Consider the following 15,586-nt stretch of genomic DNA (forward strand, 5'->3'; position numbering starts at 1 on the left):
GCAGCTATGGGGGCATTATACTGTGTGGAGGCAGCTATGGGGACATTATACTGTGTGGGGGCAGCTATGTGGACATTATACTGTGTGGGGGCAGCTATGGGGACATTATACTGTGTGGGGGCATCTATGGGGACATTATACTGTGGAGGCTGCTATGGGGGCATTATACTGTGTGGGGGCAGTTATGGGGGGCATTATACTGTGTGGGGGCAGCTATGGGGACATTATACTGTGTGGAGGCAGCTATGGGGACATTATACTGTGTGGGGCAGCTATGGGGACATTATACTCTGTGGGGCATCTATGGGGACATTATACTGTGTGGAGGCAGCTATGGGGACATTATACTGTGTGGAGGCAGCTATGGGGACATTATACTGTGTGGAGGCAGCTATGGGGACATTATACTGTGTGGGGGCAGCTATGGGGACATTATACTGTGTGGGGGCAGCTATGGGGACATTATACTGTGTGGGGGCAGTTATGGGGGGCATTATACTGTGTGGGGGCAGTTATGGGGGGCATTATACTGTGTGGGGGCAGCTATGGGGACATTATACTGTGTGGGGGCAGCTATGGGGACATTATACTCTGTGGGGGCATCTATGGGGACATTATACTGTGTGGGGGCAGCTATGGGGACATTATACTGTGTGAAGGCAGCTATGGGGACATTATACTGTGTGGGGGCAGCTATGGGGACATTATACTGTGTGGAGGCAGCTATGGGGACATTATACTGTGTGGGGGCAGCTATGGGGACATTATACTGTGTGGGGGCAGCTATGGGGACATTATACTGTGTGGGGGCAGTTATGGGGGCATTATACTGTGTGGGGGCAGCTATGGGGGCATTATACTGTGTGGAGGCAGCTATGGGGGCATTATACTGTGTGGAGGCAGCTATGGGGACATTATACTGTGTGGAGGCAGCTATGGGGGCATTATACTGTGTGGGGGCAGCTATGGGGACATTATACTGTGTGGAGGGCAGCTATGGGGACATTATACTGTGTGGAGGGCAGCTATGGGGACATTATACTGTGTGGAGGCAGCTATGGGGGCATTATACTGTGTGGGGGCAGCTATGGGGACATTATACTGTGTGGAGGCAGCTATGGGGACATTATACTGTGGAGGCAGCTATGGGGGCATTATACTGTGGGGGCAGCTATGGGGACATTATACTGTGTGGGGGCAGCTATGGGGACATTATACTGTGTGGAGGCAGCTATGGGGGCATTATACTGTGTGGAGGCAGCTATGGGGACATTATACTGTGTGGAGGCAGCTATGGGGGCATTATACTGTGTGGAGGCAGCTATGGGGGCATTATACTGTGGAGGCAGCTATGGGGGCATTATACTGTGTGGAGGCAGTTATGGGGACATTATACTGTGTGGAGGCAGCTATGGGGACATTATACTGTGTGGAGGCAGCTATGGGGACATTATACTGTGTGGAGGCAGCTATGGGGACATTATACTGTGTGGAGGCAGCTATGGGGACATTATACTGTGGAGGCAGCTATGGGGGCATTATACTGTGGGGGCAGCTATGGGGGCATTATACTGTGGGGGCAGCTATGGGGACATTATACTGTGTGGGGGCAGCTATGGGGGCATTATACTGTGTGGAGGCCGCTATGGGGACATTATACTGTGTGGAGGCAGCTATGGGGGCATCATACTGTGTGGAGGCAGCTATGGGGGCATTATACTGTGGGGGCAGCTATGGGGGCATCATACTGTGTGGAGGCAGCTATGGGGAGATTATACTGTGTGGAGGCAGCTATGGGGGCATTATACTGTGTGGGGGCAGCTATGGGGACATTATACTGTGTGGGGGCAGCTATGGGGACATTATACTGTGTGGAGGCAGATATGGGGACATTATACTGTGTGGAGGCAGCTATGGGGGCATTATACTGTGTGGGGGCAGCTATGGGGGCATTATACTGTGTGGAGGCAGCTATGGGGACATTATACTGTGTGGGGGCAGCTATGGGGGCATTATACTGTGTGGAGGCAGCTATGGGGACATTATACAGTGTGGGGGCAGCTATGGGGGCATTATACTGTGTGGGGGCAGTTATGGGGACATTATACTGTGTGGAGGCAGCTATGGGGACATTATACTGTGTGGGGGCACTATGGGGGCATTATACTGTGTGGAGGCAGCTATGGGGACATTATACTGTGTGGAGGCAGCTATGGGGGCATTATACTGTGTGGAGGCAGCTATGGGGACATTATACTGTGTGGGGGTAGCTATGGGGCATTATACTGTGTGGAGGCAGCTATGGGGACATTATACTGTGTGGAGGCAGCTATGGGGACATTATACTCCTCATCTGCCTCCCAGTTTCTATCTTTAACCTCGTCCCTCGGTCTGTCACAACTTACTAACTCTCCTACACATGAAGACGGGCATTCACTTGACCTGGTCTTCTTCCGGCTCTGCTCAGTTTCTGACTTTATTAACTCTCCTCTCCCGCTTTCTGACCACAATCTTCTCTCCTTTACTATCAAATATTCTCTGCCTCCTCAGGTCATCCCTACGTATCAGACATACAGAAATCGACATGCCATTAACACTGTGAAACTCATAGACAGTCTACAGTCCTCATTGTCCACTATCTCCTCCCTCTCCTGTCCCAATCTGGCTGCCAAACTTTATAACAACACTCTCAAAAATGCAGTGGATGAAGCAGCCCCCCCTACACTCCGAACCACCCGACAAAGACGACGACAACCCTGGCCCACGCCTCAATCCCGCTTTCTTCAGCGGTGCTTGAGATGTGCCGAACGACTGTGGAGAAAATCGCATTTGGATGCAGATTTCCTCCATTACAAATTTATGCTCAAAACTTACAACTCTGCCCTTCACCGCGCCAAACAAGTCTACTTCACTTCTCTCATCTCCACACTATCTAATAATCCAAAACGCCTCTTTGATACTTTTCACTCCCTCCTTAGTCCTAAAGTGCAGACGCCAATCACAGATCTCAGTGCTGAAGACCTGGCCAATTATTTTAAAGTTAAAATTGACAACATCCGGCATGATATTATCTCCCGGTCCCCTAGTAACATCGATCCCCTTCCCCCCCGCACTCCCTCTTCTTCACTCTCAGCATTTGACCCAATAACTGAAGAAGACGTCTCGAGGCTCCTCTTCTTCTCGTCCTACTACCTGCCCTAGTGATCCTGTCCCCTCACACCTCCTCCAGTCCCTCTCCCCAGCTGTCACTAGTCACCTCACTAAAATATTTAACCTCTCTCTTTCCTCTGGTATCTTTCCCTCCGCTTTTAAACATGCCATTATAAACCCATTATTGAAAAAACCAACACTTGACCCATCCAGCGCTGCCAACTACCGACCAGTCTCTAATCTGCCCTTCATCTCCAAACTCCTGGAACGCTTGGTCTACTCTCGCCTTATCCGCTATCTCTCTGCTAACTCCATTCTTGACCCCTTACAATCTGGTTTCCGCACTCTACACTCCACAGAAACTGCCCTTACTAAAGTCTCAAATGATCTCTTGGCGGCTAAATCGGACGGTAAATCCTCTCTCCTGATTCTTTTGGATCTCTCTGCAGCCTTTGACACTGTAGACCGCAAACTCCTACTTAACATGCTCCACTCTATTGGCCTCAAGGACGCGGCTCTCTCTTGGTTTTCCTCCTATCTCTCTGACCGCTCGTTCAGTGTGTCATTTGCTTGTTCCACTTCTTCTCCTCTTCCCCTTGATATCGGGGTTCCTCAGGGATCAGTCCTAGGTCCGCTCCTCTTTTCTCTCTACACAGCTCCTATTGGACAAACCATCAGCAGATTTGGCTTCCAGTACCATCTCTACGCTGATGACACCCAATTATATACCTCTTCCCGTGACATCACCCCTGCTCTAATACAGAACACCAGTGATTGTCTGTCCGCTGTCTCTAACATCATGTCCTCTCTCTAACTGAAACTGAATCTTTCTAAAACTGAGCTCCTTGTGTTCCCACCATCTACTAACCTCCCTAAACCTGATGTCTCCATCTCTGTGTGTGGCACTATCATAACTCCTAAGCAGCACGCCCGCTGTCTCTATCATAACTCCTAAGCAGCACGCCCGCTGTCTCTATCATAACTTCTAAGCAGCACGCCCGCTGTCTCGGGGTTATTTTTGACTCAGATCTTTCCTTTACTCCTCACATACAATCACTTTCACGCTCCTGTCATTTTCACCTCAAAAACATCTCCAGAATCCGCTCTTTTCTTACGGAGGAAACTGCCAAAACTCTCATTGTTGCTCTGATTCACTCTCGTCTTGACTACTGTAACTCATTACTAGTCGGTCTTCCCCTCACTAAACTCTCCCCTCTCCAATCTATCCTCAATGCAGCAGCCAGGCTCATCTTTATGACCAACCGCTACACCAACGCCTCTAATCTGTGCCAGTCACTGCACTGGTTGCCCATCCCCTTCCGAATAAAATTCAAACTTATTACTCTCACCCACAAAGCTCTCCACAGTGCTGCACCTCCTTACATCTCCTCCCTCATCTCTGTCTACCACCCTACTCGGGCTCTACGTTCTGCCAACGACCTTAGATTAAAATCCTCCATAATCCGAACCTCCCACTCCCGTCTCCAGGATTTCTCTCGTGCTGCCCCGTCCTCTGGAATGCGCTACCCCAGACAATCAGATTAATTCCCAATATCCACAGTTTTAAACGTGCCCTGAAAACACATCTATTTAGACAGGCCTATAACATTCCCTAATCTGACTCCTTTCCATGGCCCTCCATTTAGATTAGTCATCAGAATAAGATTCCCTCACACTCCTTCTCTTCATGTCCGTCATACACGGATACCGGCTGGTGACCGGCTCATGCAGCTTTATGTCACCACCGCATGTGTATAAAAATGGCCGGACCATTGTACAGAACAAACACTGTTACACTTTGTGTCTCCCTTATGTCCTCATAGATTGTAAGCTCTTGCGAGCAGGGTCCTCACTCCCCAGGTTTGAATTGTAAATGAACTTTGTCACTATGTAATGTCTGATATTGTTTGTTTCATGTTCCCTCTAAATTGTAAAGTGCTGCGGAATATGTTGGCGCTATATAAATAAAGATTATTATTATTATTATATTATGGGGGCATTATACTGTGTGGAGGCAGCTATGGGGACATTATACTGTGTGGGGGCAGCTATGGGGGCATTATACTGTGTGGAGGCAGCTATGGGGACATTATACTGTGTGGGGGCAGCTATGGGGACATTATACTGTGTGGAGGCAGCTATGGGGACATTATACTGTGTGGGGGCAGCTATGGGGACATTATACTGTGTGGAGGCAGCTATGGGGACATTATACTGTGTGGAGGCAGCTATGGGGGCATTATACTGTGTGGGGGCAGCTATGGGGGCATTATACTGTGTGGAGGCAGCTATGGGGGCATTATACTGTGTGGAGGCAGCTATGGGGACATTATACTGTGTGGAGGCAGCTATGGGGGCATTATACTGTGTGGAGGCAGCTATGGGGACATTATACTGTGTGGAGGCAGCTATGGGGGCATTATACTGTGGAGGCAGCTATGGGGGCATTATACTGTGTGGGGGCAGCTATGGGGACATTATACTGTGTGGGGGCAGCTATGGGGCATTATACCGTGTGGAGGCAGCTATGGGGCATTATACTGTGTGGAGGCAGCTATGGGGCATTATACTGTGTGGAGGCAGTTATGGGGACATTATACTGTGTGGAGGCAGCTATGGGGACATTATACTGTGTGGTGGCAGCTATGGAGACATTATACTGTGTGGAGGCAGCTATGGGGGCATTATACTGTGTGGGGGCAGCTATGGGGACATTATACTGTGTGGAGGCAGCTATGGGGACATTATACTGTGTGGAGGCAGCTATGGGGGCATTATACTGTGGAGGCAGCTATGGGGGCATTATACTGTGTGGAGGCAGTTATGGGGACATTATACTGTGTGGAGGCAGCTATGGGGACATTATACTGTGGGGGCAGCTATGGGGGCATTATACTGTGTGGAGGCAGCTATGGGGACATTATACTGTGTGGGGGCAGCTATGGGGACATTATACTGTGTGGAGGCAGCTATGGGGACATTATACTGTGTGGAGGCAGCTATGGGGACATTATACTGTGTGGAGGCAGCTATGGGGACATTATACTGTGTGGGGCAGCTATGGGGACATTATACTGTGTGGGGGCAGCTATGGGGGCATTATACTGTGGGGGCAGCTATGGGGACATTATACTGTGTGGGGGCAGCTATGGGGGCATTATACTGTGGAGGCCGCTATGGGGACATTATACTGTGTGGAGGCCGCTATGGGGACATTATACTGTGTGGAGGCAGCTATGGGGGCATCATACTGTGTGGAGGCAGCTATGGGGACATTATACTGTGTGGATGTAGCTATGGGGACATTATACTGTGTGGAGGCAGCTATGGGGACATTATACTGTGTGGAGGGCAGTTATGGGGACATTATACTGTGTGGAGGCAGCTATGGGGACATTATACTGTGGGGGCAGCTATGGGGACATTATACTGTGTGGGGGCAGCTATGGGGACATTATACTGTGTGGGGGCAGCTATGGGGACATTATACTGTGTGGAGGCAGCTATGGGGACATTATACTGTGTGGAGGCAGCTATGGGGACATTATACTGTGTGGAGGCCGCTATGGGGACATTATACTGTGTGGAGGCAGCTATGGGGACATTATACTGTGTGGGGGCAGTTATGGGGGCATTATACTGTGTGGGGGCAGCTATGGGGGCATTATACTGTGTGGAGGCAGCTATGGGGACATTATACTGTGTGGAGGCAGCTATGGGGACATTATACTGTGTGGAGGCAGCTATGGGGACATTATACTGTGTGGAGGCAGCTATCGGGGCATTATACTGTGTGGAGGCAGCTATGGGGACATTATACTGTGTGGGGGCAGCTATGGGGGCATTATACTGTGTGGAGGCAGCTATGGGGACATTATACTGTGTGGGGGCAGCTATGGGGACATTATACTGTGTGGAGGCAGCTATGGGGACATTATACTGTGTGGGGGCAGCTATGGGGACATTATACTGTGTGGGGGCAGCTATGGGGACATTATACTGTGTGGAGGCAGCTATGGGGACATTATACTGTGTGGAGGCAGCTATGGGGACATTATACTGTGTGGAGGCAGCTATGGGGACATTATACTGTGTGGGGGCAGCTATGGGGGCATTATACTGTGTGGGGGCAGCTATGGGGACATTATACTGTGTGGAGGCAGCTATGGGGACATTATACTGTGTGGAGGCAGCTATGGGGGCATTATACTGTGTGGGGGCAGCTATGGGGGCATTATACTGTGTGGAGGCAGCTATGGGGGCATTATACTGTGTGGAGGCAGCTATGGGGACATTATACTGTGTGGAGGCAGCTATGGGGGCATTATACTGTGTGGAGGCAGCTATGGGGACATTATACTGTGTGGAGGCAGCTATGGGGGCATTATACTGTGGAGGCAGCTATGGGGGCATTATACTGTGTGGGGGCAGCTATGGGGACATTATACTGTGTGGGGGCAGCTATGGGGCATTATACCGTGTGGAGGCAGCTATGGGGCATTATACTGTGTGGAGGCAGCTATGGGGCATTATACTGTGTGGAGGCAGTTATGGGGACATTATACTGTGTGGAGGCAGCTATGGGGACATTATACTGTGTGGTGGCAGCTATGGAGACATTATACTGTGTGGAGGCAGCTATGGGGGCATTATACTGTGTGGGGGCAGCTATGGGGACATTATACTGTGTGGAGGCAGCTATGGGGACATTATACTGTGTGGAGGCAGCTATGGGGGCATTATACTGTGGAGGCAGCTATGGGGGCATTATACTGTGTGGAGGCAGTTATGGGGACATTATACTGTGTGGAGGCAGCTATGGGGACATTATACTGTGGGGGCAGCTATGGGGGCATTATACTGTGTGGAGGCAGCTATGGGGACATTATACTGTGTGGGGGCAGCTATGGGGACATTATACTGTGTGGAGGCAGCTATGGGGACATTATACTGTGTGGAGGCAGCTATGGGGACATTATACTGTGTGGAGGCAGCTATGGGGACATTATACTGTGTGGGGCAGCTATGGGGACATTATACTGTGTGGGGGCAGCTATGGGGGCATTATACTGTGGGGGCAGCTATGGGGACATTATACTGTGTGGGGGCAGCTATGGGGGCATTATACTGTGGAGGCCGCTATGGGGACATTATACTGTGTGGAGGCCGCTATGGGGACATTATACTGTGTGGAGGCAGCTATGGGGGCATCATACTGTGTGGAGGCAGCTATGGGGACATTATACTGTGTGGATGTAGCTATGGGGACATTATACTGTGTGGAGGCAGCTATGGGGACATTATACTGTGTGGAGGGCAGTTATGGGGACATTATACTGTGTGGAGGCAGCTATGGGGACATTATACTGTGGGGGCAGCTATGGGGACATTATACTGTGTGGGGGCAGCTATGGGGACATTATACTGTGTGGGGGCAGCTATGGGGACATTATACTGTGTGGAGGCAGCTATGGGGACATTATACTGTGTGGGGGCAGCTATGGGGGCATTATACTGTGTGGAGGCAGCTATGGGGACATTATACTGTGTGGGGGCAGCTATGGGGACATTATACTGTGTGGAGGCAGCTATGGGGACATTATACTATGTGGAGGCAGCTATGGGGACATTATACTGTGTGGAGGCAGCTATGGGGACATTATACTGTGTGGAGGCAGCTATGGGGACATTATACTGTGTGGGGGCAGCTATGGGGGCATTATACTGTGGGGGCAGCTATGGGGACATTATACTGTGTGGAGGCAGCTATGGGGGCATTATACTGTGTGGGGGCAGCTATGGGGACATTATACTGTGTGGAGGCAGCTATGGGGGCATTATACTGTGTGGAGGCAGCTATGGGGACATTATACTGTGTGGAGGCAGCTATGGGGACATTATACTGTGTGGAGGCAGCTATGGGGACATTATACTGTGGGGGCAGCTATGGGGACATTATACTGTGTGGAGGCAGCTATGGGGACATTATACTGTGTGGAGGCAGCTATGGGGACATTATACTGTGTGGAGGCAGCTATGGGGACATTATACTGTGTGGAGGCAACTATGGGACATTATACTGTGTGGAGGCAGCTATGGGGGCATTATACTGTGGAGGCAGCTATGGGGACATTATACTGTGTGGAGGCAGCTATGGGGACATTATACTGTGTGGAGGCAGCTATGGGGACATTATACTGTGTGGAGGCAGCTATGGGGACATTATACTGTGTGGGGGCAGCTATGGGGACATTATACTGTGTGGAGGCAGCTATGGGGACATTATACTGTGTGGAGGCGGCTATGGGACATTATACTGTGTGGAGGCAGCTATGGGGGCATTATACTGTGGAGGCATCTATGGGGACATTATACTGTGTGGGGGCAGCTATGGGACATTATACTGTGTGGAGGCAGCTATGGGGGCATTATACTGTGTGGAGGCAGCTATGGGGACATTATACTGTGTGGAGGCGGCTATGGGACATTATACTGTGTGGAGGCAGCTATGGGGGCATTATACTGTGGAGGCATCTATGGGGACATTATACTGTGTGGGGGCAGCTATGGGACATTATACTGTGTGGAGGCAGCTATGGGGGCATTATACTGTGTGGAGGCAGCTATGGGGACATTATACTGTGTGGAGGCAGCTATGGGGACATTATACTGTGTGGAGGCAGCTATGGGGACATTATACTGTGTGGAGGCGGCTATGGGGACATTATACTGTGTGGGGGCAGCTATGGGGACATTATACTGTGTGGAGGCAGCTATGGGGACATTATACTGTGTGGAGGCAGCTATGGGGGCATTATACTGTGGAGGCATCTATGGGGACATTATACTGTGTGGGGGCAGCTATGGGACATTATACTGTGTGGAGGCAGCTATGGGGGCATTATACTGTGTGGAGGCAGCTATGGGGACATTATACTGTGTGGAGGCAGCTATGGGGACATTATACTGTGTGGAGGCAGCTATGGGGACATTATACTGTGTGGAGGCAGCTATGGGACATTATACTGTGTGGAGGCAGCTATGGGGGCATTATACTGTGGAGGCAGCTATGGGGACATTATACTGTGTGGAGGCAGCTATGGGGACATTATACTGTGGAGGCAGCTATGGGGACATTATACTGTGTGGAGGCAGCTATGGGGGCATTATACTGTGGAGGCAGCTATGGGGACATTATACTGTGTGGAGGCAGCTATGGGGGCATTATACTGTGTGGAGGCAGCTATGGGGACATTATACTGTGTGGAGGCAGCTATGGGGACATTATACTGTGTGGAGGCAGCTATGGGGACATTATACTGTGTGGAGGCAGCTATGGGGACATTATACTGTGTGGAGGCAGCTATGGAGCATTATACTGTGTGGAGGCAGCTATGGGGACATTATACTGTGTGGAGGCAGCTATGGGGACATTATACTGTGTGGAGGCAGCTATGGAGCATTATACTGTGTGGTGGCAGCTATGGGGACATTATACTGTGTGGAGGCAGCTATGGGGACATTATACTGTGTGGAGGCAGCTATGGGGCATTATACTGTGTGGTGGCAGCTATGGGGACATTATACTGTGTGGAGGCAGCTATGGGGACATTATACTGTGTGGAGGCGGCTATGGGACATTATACTGTGTGGAGGCAGCTATGGGGGCATTATACTGTGGAGGCATCTATGGGGACATTATACTGTGTGGGGGCAGCTATGGGACATTATACTGTGTGGAGGCAGCTATGGGGGCATTATACTGTGTGGAGGCAGCTATGGGGACATTATACTGTGTGGAGGCGGCTATGGGACATTATACTGTGTGGAGGCAGCTATGGGGGCATTATACTGTGGAGGCATCTATGGGGACATTATACTGTGTGGGGGCAGCTATGGGACATTATACTGTGTGGAGGCAGCTATGGGGGCATTATACTGTGTGGAGGCAGCTATGGGGACATTATACTGTGTGGAGGCAGCTATGGGGACATTATACTGTGTGGAGGCAGCTATGGGGACATTATACTGTGTGGAGGCGGCTATGGGGACATTATACTGTGTGGGGGCAGCTATGGGGACATTATACTGTGTGGAGGCAGCTATGGGGACATTATACTGTGTGGAGGCGGCTATGGGACATTATACTGTGTGGAGGCAGCTATGGGGGCATTATACTGTGGAGGCATCTATGGGGACATTATACTGTGTGGGGGCAGCTATGGGACATTATACTGTGTGGAGGCAGCTATGGGGGCATTATACTGTGTGGAGGCAGCTATGGGGACATTATACTGTGTGGAGGCAGCTATGGGGACATTATACTGTGTGGAGGCAGCTATGGGGACATTATACTGTGTGGAGGCAGCTATGGGACATTATACTGTGTGGAGGCAGCTATGGGGACATTATACTGTGTGGAGGCAGCTATGGGGACATTATACTGTGTGGAGGCAGCTATGGAGCATTATACTGTGTGGTGGCAGCTATGGGGACATTATACTGTGTGGAGGCAGCTATGGGGACATTATACTGTGTGGAGGCAGCTATGGGGCATTATACTGTGTGGTGGCAGCTATGGGGACATTATACTGTGTGGAGGCAGCTATGGGGACATTATACTGTGTGGAGGCAGCTATGGGGCATTATACTGTGTGGTGGCAGCTATGGGGACATTATACTGTGTGGGGGCAGCTATGGGGACATTATACTGTGTGGAGGCAGCTATGGGGGCATTATACTGTGGGGGCAGCTATGGGGGCATTATACTGTGTGGAGGCAGCTATGGGGCATTATACTGTGTGGAGGCAGCTATGGGGACATTATACTGTGTGGAGGCAGCTATGGGGACATTATACTGTGTGGGGCAGTGTCGGGGTATTTTATGTACAGTAGTATACAGGAAGCTTAGGGAATCTATATTTAAATCGCATGGCTTGCAAATGGGGTGTGGTCTAAATGTTTATTCCTTGTAATAGGATGACATGATGAATGAATCGTGCGGTTGATTCCGGTCCTGGTACACGGCTCCGTTACACGTGATTCGGGATTGAGGGTCATATTCTGGGTTTTGGGGTGAATGTTGGTGACCGGTTCTGATTCTTGACTAACCGCCGTGTTCCCTCTGGTCTTTGCAGTCAGTTTGGTGGATTTCTGTGGCCAGACCATCAAAGGAGATGGGATGATAATCAATTCACACGGAGACTCCAGGAAATATTACTTTGTGTCTATGGACACCGACTGCCGTTTAACCGTGCGAGCCGCAGCCGTGAAGGACAAGGTCCAGTTCCAGTTCCGCTTTTTCCTGGTGTACAGCCTCCTGCGGATGGCCAATGTTCAGACCCCTGTACTGGCGGTGAATGGCAGCGCACAAGCGTCAGCAACCCAGGACACCACAGGAGCCCCCAGAGACCCCTGCAATGCCGGCTCATATGTCCAGTTCTACGATGGGAAAGACCTGTATTCAGAACCACTGGGTTCTCCACTTTGTGGCAAAACAGTCCCCCGACCCGTCCTGTCCACGGGAAACGATCTAACCCTGCGTCTGGTCACCCGAGGGCAGCAGCCCAGAGTGGACTTTGTTGGAGATTTCACCTCGTTTCGTATAGGTAAGTGCCGGTCTATCCCTGGCGGAGGTCGGAGGGCATGTCATTGGATTGATGTGAGGCGCAGAATATTTTTATGCTTCCTGTAGACACTAAACATAACTTGTACTGGATCTTTTCAGGCTTCAATACGTCAGAGTGCAGGTCCGAGCCGTACTTCCCCTGCCACAATGGGAAATGTATCCCGTCCAGCCTGGTGTGTGACCCGCAGAACATCGATAACTGCGGAGATGGCAGCGATCAGGCCACCGCTCCTCCAGCCAACTGCGCCAGCGAGGACCGAAGAGGCGGCAGCCGAGGTGAACACCCTGACTATAGGCCGAATGAGATCATTACCGGAAGGAGATATTTACTGTATGACTTAAAGGGGTTTACGCCTCATGCACACGACCGCGGGCGCCGTCCGAGTCCCGCCAGTGATCCGAGGAAAGATAAGACACGTTCCATCTGTCCTCGGATCGGAGACTCGGACCCGATTCACCCGCTAAAGTGAATGGGTCCGTGAAGACTATCGGGTGCCACTCGGATGCCGTCAAAACCGGACTGAGTGGCACAACGGTCGTGTGCATGAGGCATTCTAGTAAGTGGTGGCAAATCTCTAGTATATCGCTTACTGATGGGTGGGAGTCTTCTGAGACCCCTGCCAATCTAAAAGTAAAGGGGCCGACATCCTCTTGGCTGTTCTCCTGGACAGAGGGATCTTCGTCCCCTCGTTCTCAGTATTGGCAGGGGTCTCATCCTAACGGGATGGCATGTCCTAGCAATAACGTTCTAAGATGGGAATACCCCAATAAAAGGGAACTGCACCTAATCTATCTTGTGAAATTGTCCCGAAACGGTGAGTCCCAAAATACAGAGGCCCTGGCTGATCGGTGGAGCTCCGTCATGGGCGCTCTGTTTTGGGCCACAGACTCCTGTGTATATATATAGTACTACTATCAGTGACGTCATGTATCGGGATGTTCTCAGGGAGCCTCCCTTCACCGTGCTCTCTATGATTATGTCTAACAGGGATTATTGGGACCGTGACACCTGCTGAAGTCGTAAGTCCCGGCTCCACACCTCTGCCGGCGCCGGCGGTAAATCTAAGCTGTGGGAACGAAGGGAACCGAAAACCGCTGGTCTCAGACATTGTCTCACCTCACGGGTCGAGATTCGGTACCGCACATTTACTGATCTTCTTATCCTGTGATGTTACGATGCATGTGTAGTAGAAACCGAGGGTCCAACATGTCTGATCCTTCTTTCCCCGTCACGGAGAATCAGGAGGCCCCCACACATATTAGACCTACAGCCAACCCGCTAAGCTTCGTCTAATATGTTTGGGCACCTTTATTCCCTGAAATCGACAATCCTCAGCTATCCACAGTATAGGTGATATGTGTCTGATCGCTGGGGGTCCGGAGTCCCCACTTGGAGTGGCTGTGAAGCATACGCCCTGACGCTCCATTTAATGGGTCTGACAGAACCGCGCATGCTCATCCACTGCTCCATTCAAAGTCTTCCTCACCGTGGTCATGCAGCGAGAAGGAATGGGGGGCTTAACCCCAGCGATCAGACACTGGATAGGTGATAAATGTGGATTTCACACGGCAGTATTTTGGTCGGTATTTGGAGTGGGTACAATGCATTGACGAGGAGCAAATCTTTCCACTACACGTTATTTCTGCGCAGGTTCCACTCCTAGTTTTGGCTTCCAAATACCGACCAAAATACTCCATGAAAGTGGCGTTAAGCCGACCTTCACGTGAATGTTGCCAGATCCCATGACAGTCGTTCCTATATGTCGGGAGGCTGACAGTCCCCAACTTCTGCTGTCGGAAGGAACAAGGACCGGGCTTGTTCCATGTCTGACCTTTTTGTTCCTCCCCGGGGGTACTTGGTGCTGCCAGCCTTGCCCAGCAGGTAGAGAGGGGTCTGCCACGGCTTTATCCCTCTGCAGTAGCCACACGTGGCTGATCCTGGTAGACGCATTCTGAGTCCGGTGTAGCAGGCCGCGGTCAGCAGCTCTCATGTCTCTATCCTTGAGTGATGTGCGCACTTCTGTCTTTCAGAGCGGAGACCCTATCCCTCCTTCCTTTACCTGTACGTTATCCTGGGTCTGGTGGTTGGCGTTGCCCTCTTGTTCTGGTGTTGCTGGTCACCGGGCTGGTTTATCTGGAGAGTCGGCATCTGTAGATTCATCCCCTGCTGCAACTCCTTCTGCGCCTCTTGTCATCTCTGCACTCGCAGCTGCTTCTTAAAGGACAAAATACGACCCCATAAAGTGACCCCTCAGAACGCAGCTCCGACGGTGCCGGTGTGATCCTCGCCTCCGTGTCTGGGGACGTGGCGGGCTTTACGGATTGTCGTGTGAACCCTTTATGGGTCAGACAGACGGACAATGACCTCGTTCCGGGTGTAATAAGTGCGGATATATTAACCGTCCGTGTCCCGCGTGCCCCCCCCCCCCCCCGCTGCGTCTCATATTTATTAGCACCCTGTAAATTCTGGTTAACAATTTTTCGGATAAAAAAAATGCAAATCTTGACACCTGTTTCTATTATTTGTAAAATGTTGTAGAACTGAGAGACGATGACTCGGTCCAGGCTCCAAAATGTGGTTTATTGGTTAGTTGTGAAATCCGAGGCACTGATGTGACGGGACGACGTGACCGGTTGTGGCCCCTGAGCTGTGAGGACCCTCTGATCGCACCGGGACTGCGGGCGGTGCAGATCGTGGGGGGAGCCGGTATTCCCTATGATTTGGTGTTCTGGACTCTGCTGCGGCTCCAGTCGGTGACTCCTCGTCTGTTCCGCTGCTTGTTCTTATATTTACATCTCGCCAATAAT

At 50.9% G+C, this 15,586-nt stretch overlaps 1 protein-coding gene across 1 annotated transcript in view; it reads left to right on the forward strand.

The window, feature by feature from the left end:
- The window catches only part of LOC142661671 (low-density lipoprotein receptor class A domain-containing protein 2-like), a 28,047-nt gene extending 12,764 nt beyond the window's left edge, over positions 1-15,283 (forward strand). The window contains exons 2-5 of the mRNA XM_075839090.1: positions 12,288-12,758; positions 12,878-13,054; positions 13,767-13,913; positions 14,810-15,283. Coding sequence (XP_075695205.1) covers positions 12,288-12,758; positions 12,878-13,054; positions 13,767-13,913; positions 14,810-15,060 — 1,046 coding nt within the window. The 3' untranslated portion in view covers positions 15,061-15,283. The remainder of the gene's footprint in view (positions 1-12,287; positions 12,759-12,877; positions 13,055-13,766; positions 13,914-14,809) is intronic.
- Positions 15,284-15,586: the final 303 nt, after the last annotated feature.

This window comes from Rhinoderma darwinii, chromosome 10 (assembly GCF_050947455.1).
Source record: "Rhinoderma darwinii isolate aRhiDar2 chromosome 10, aRhiDar2.hap1, whole genome shotgun sequence".
In the NCBI taxonomy this organism is placed as follows: Eukaryota; Metazoa; Chordata; class Amphibia; order Anura; family Rhinodermatidae; genus Rhinoderma; species Rhinoderma darwinii.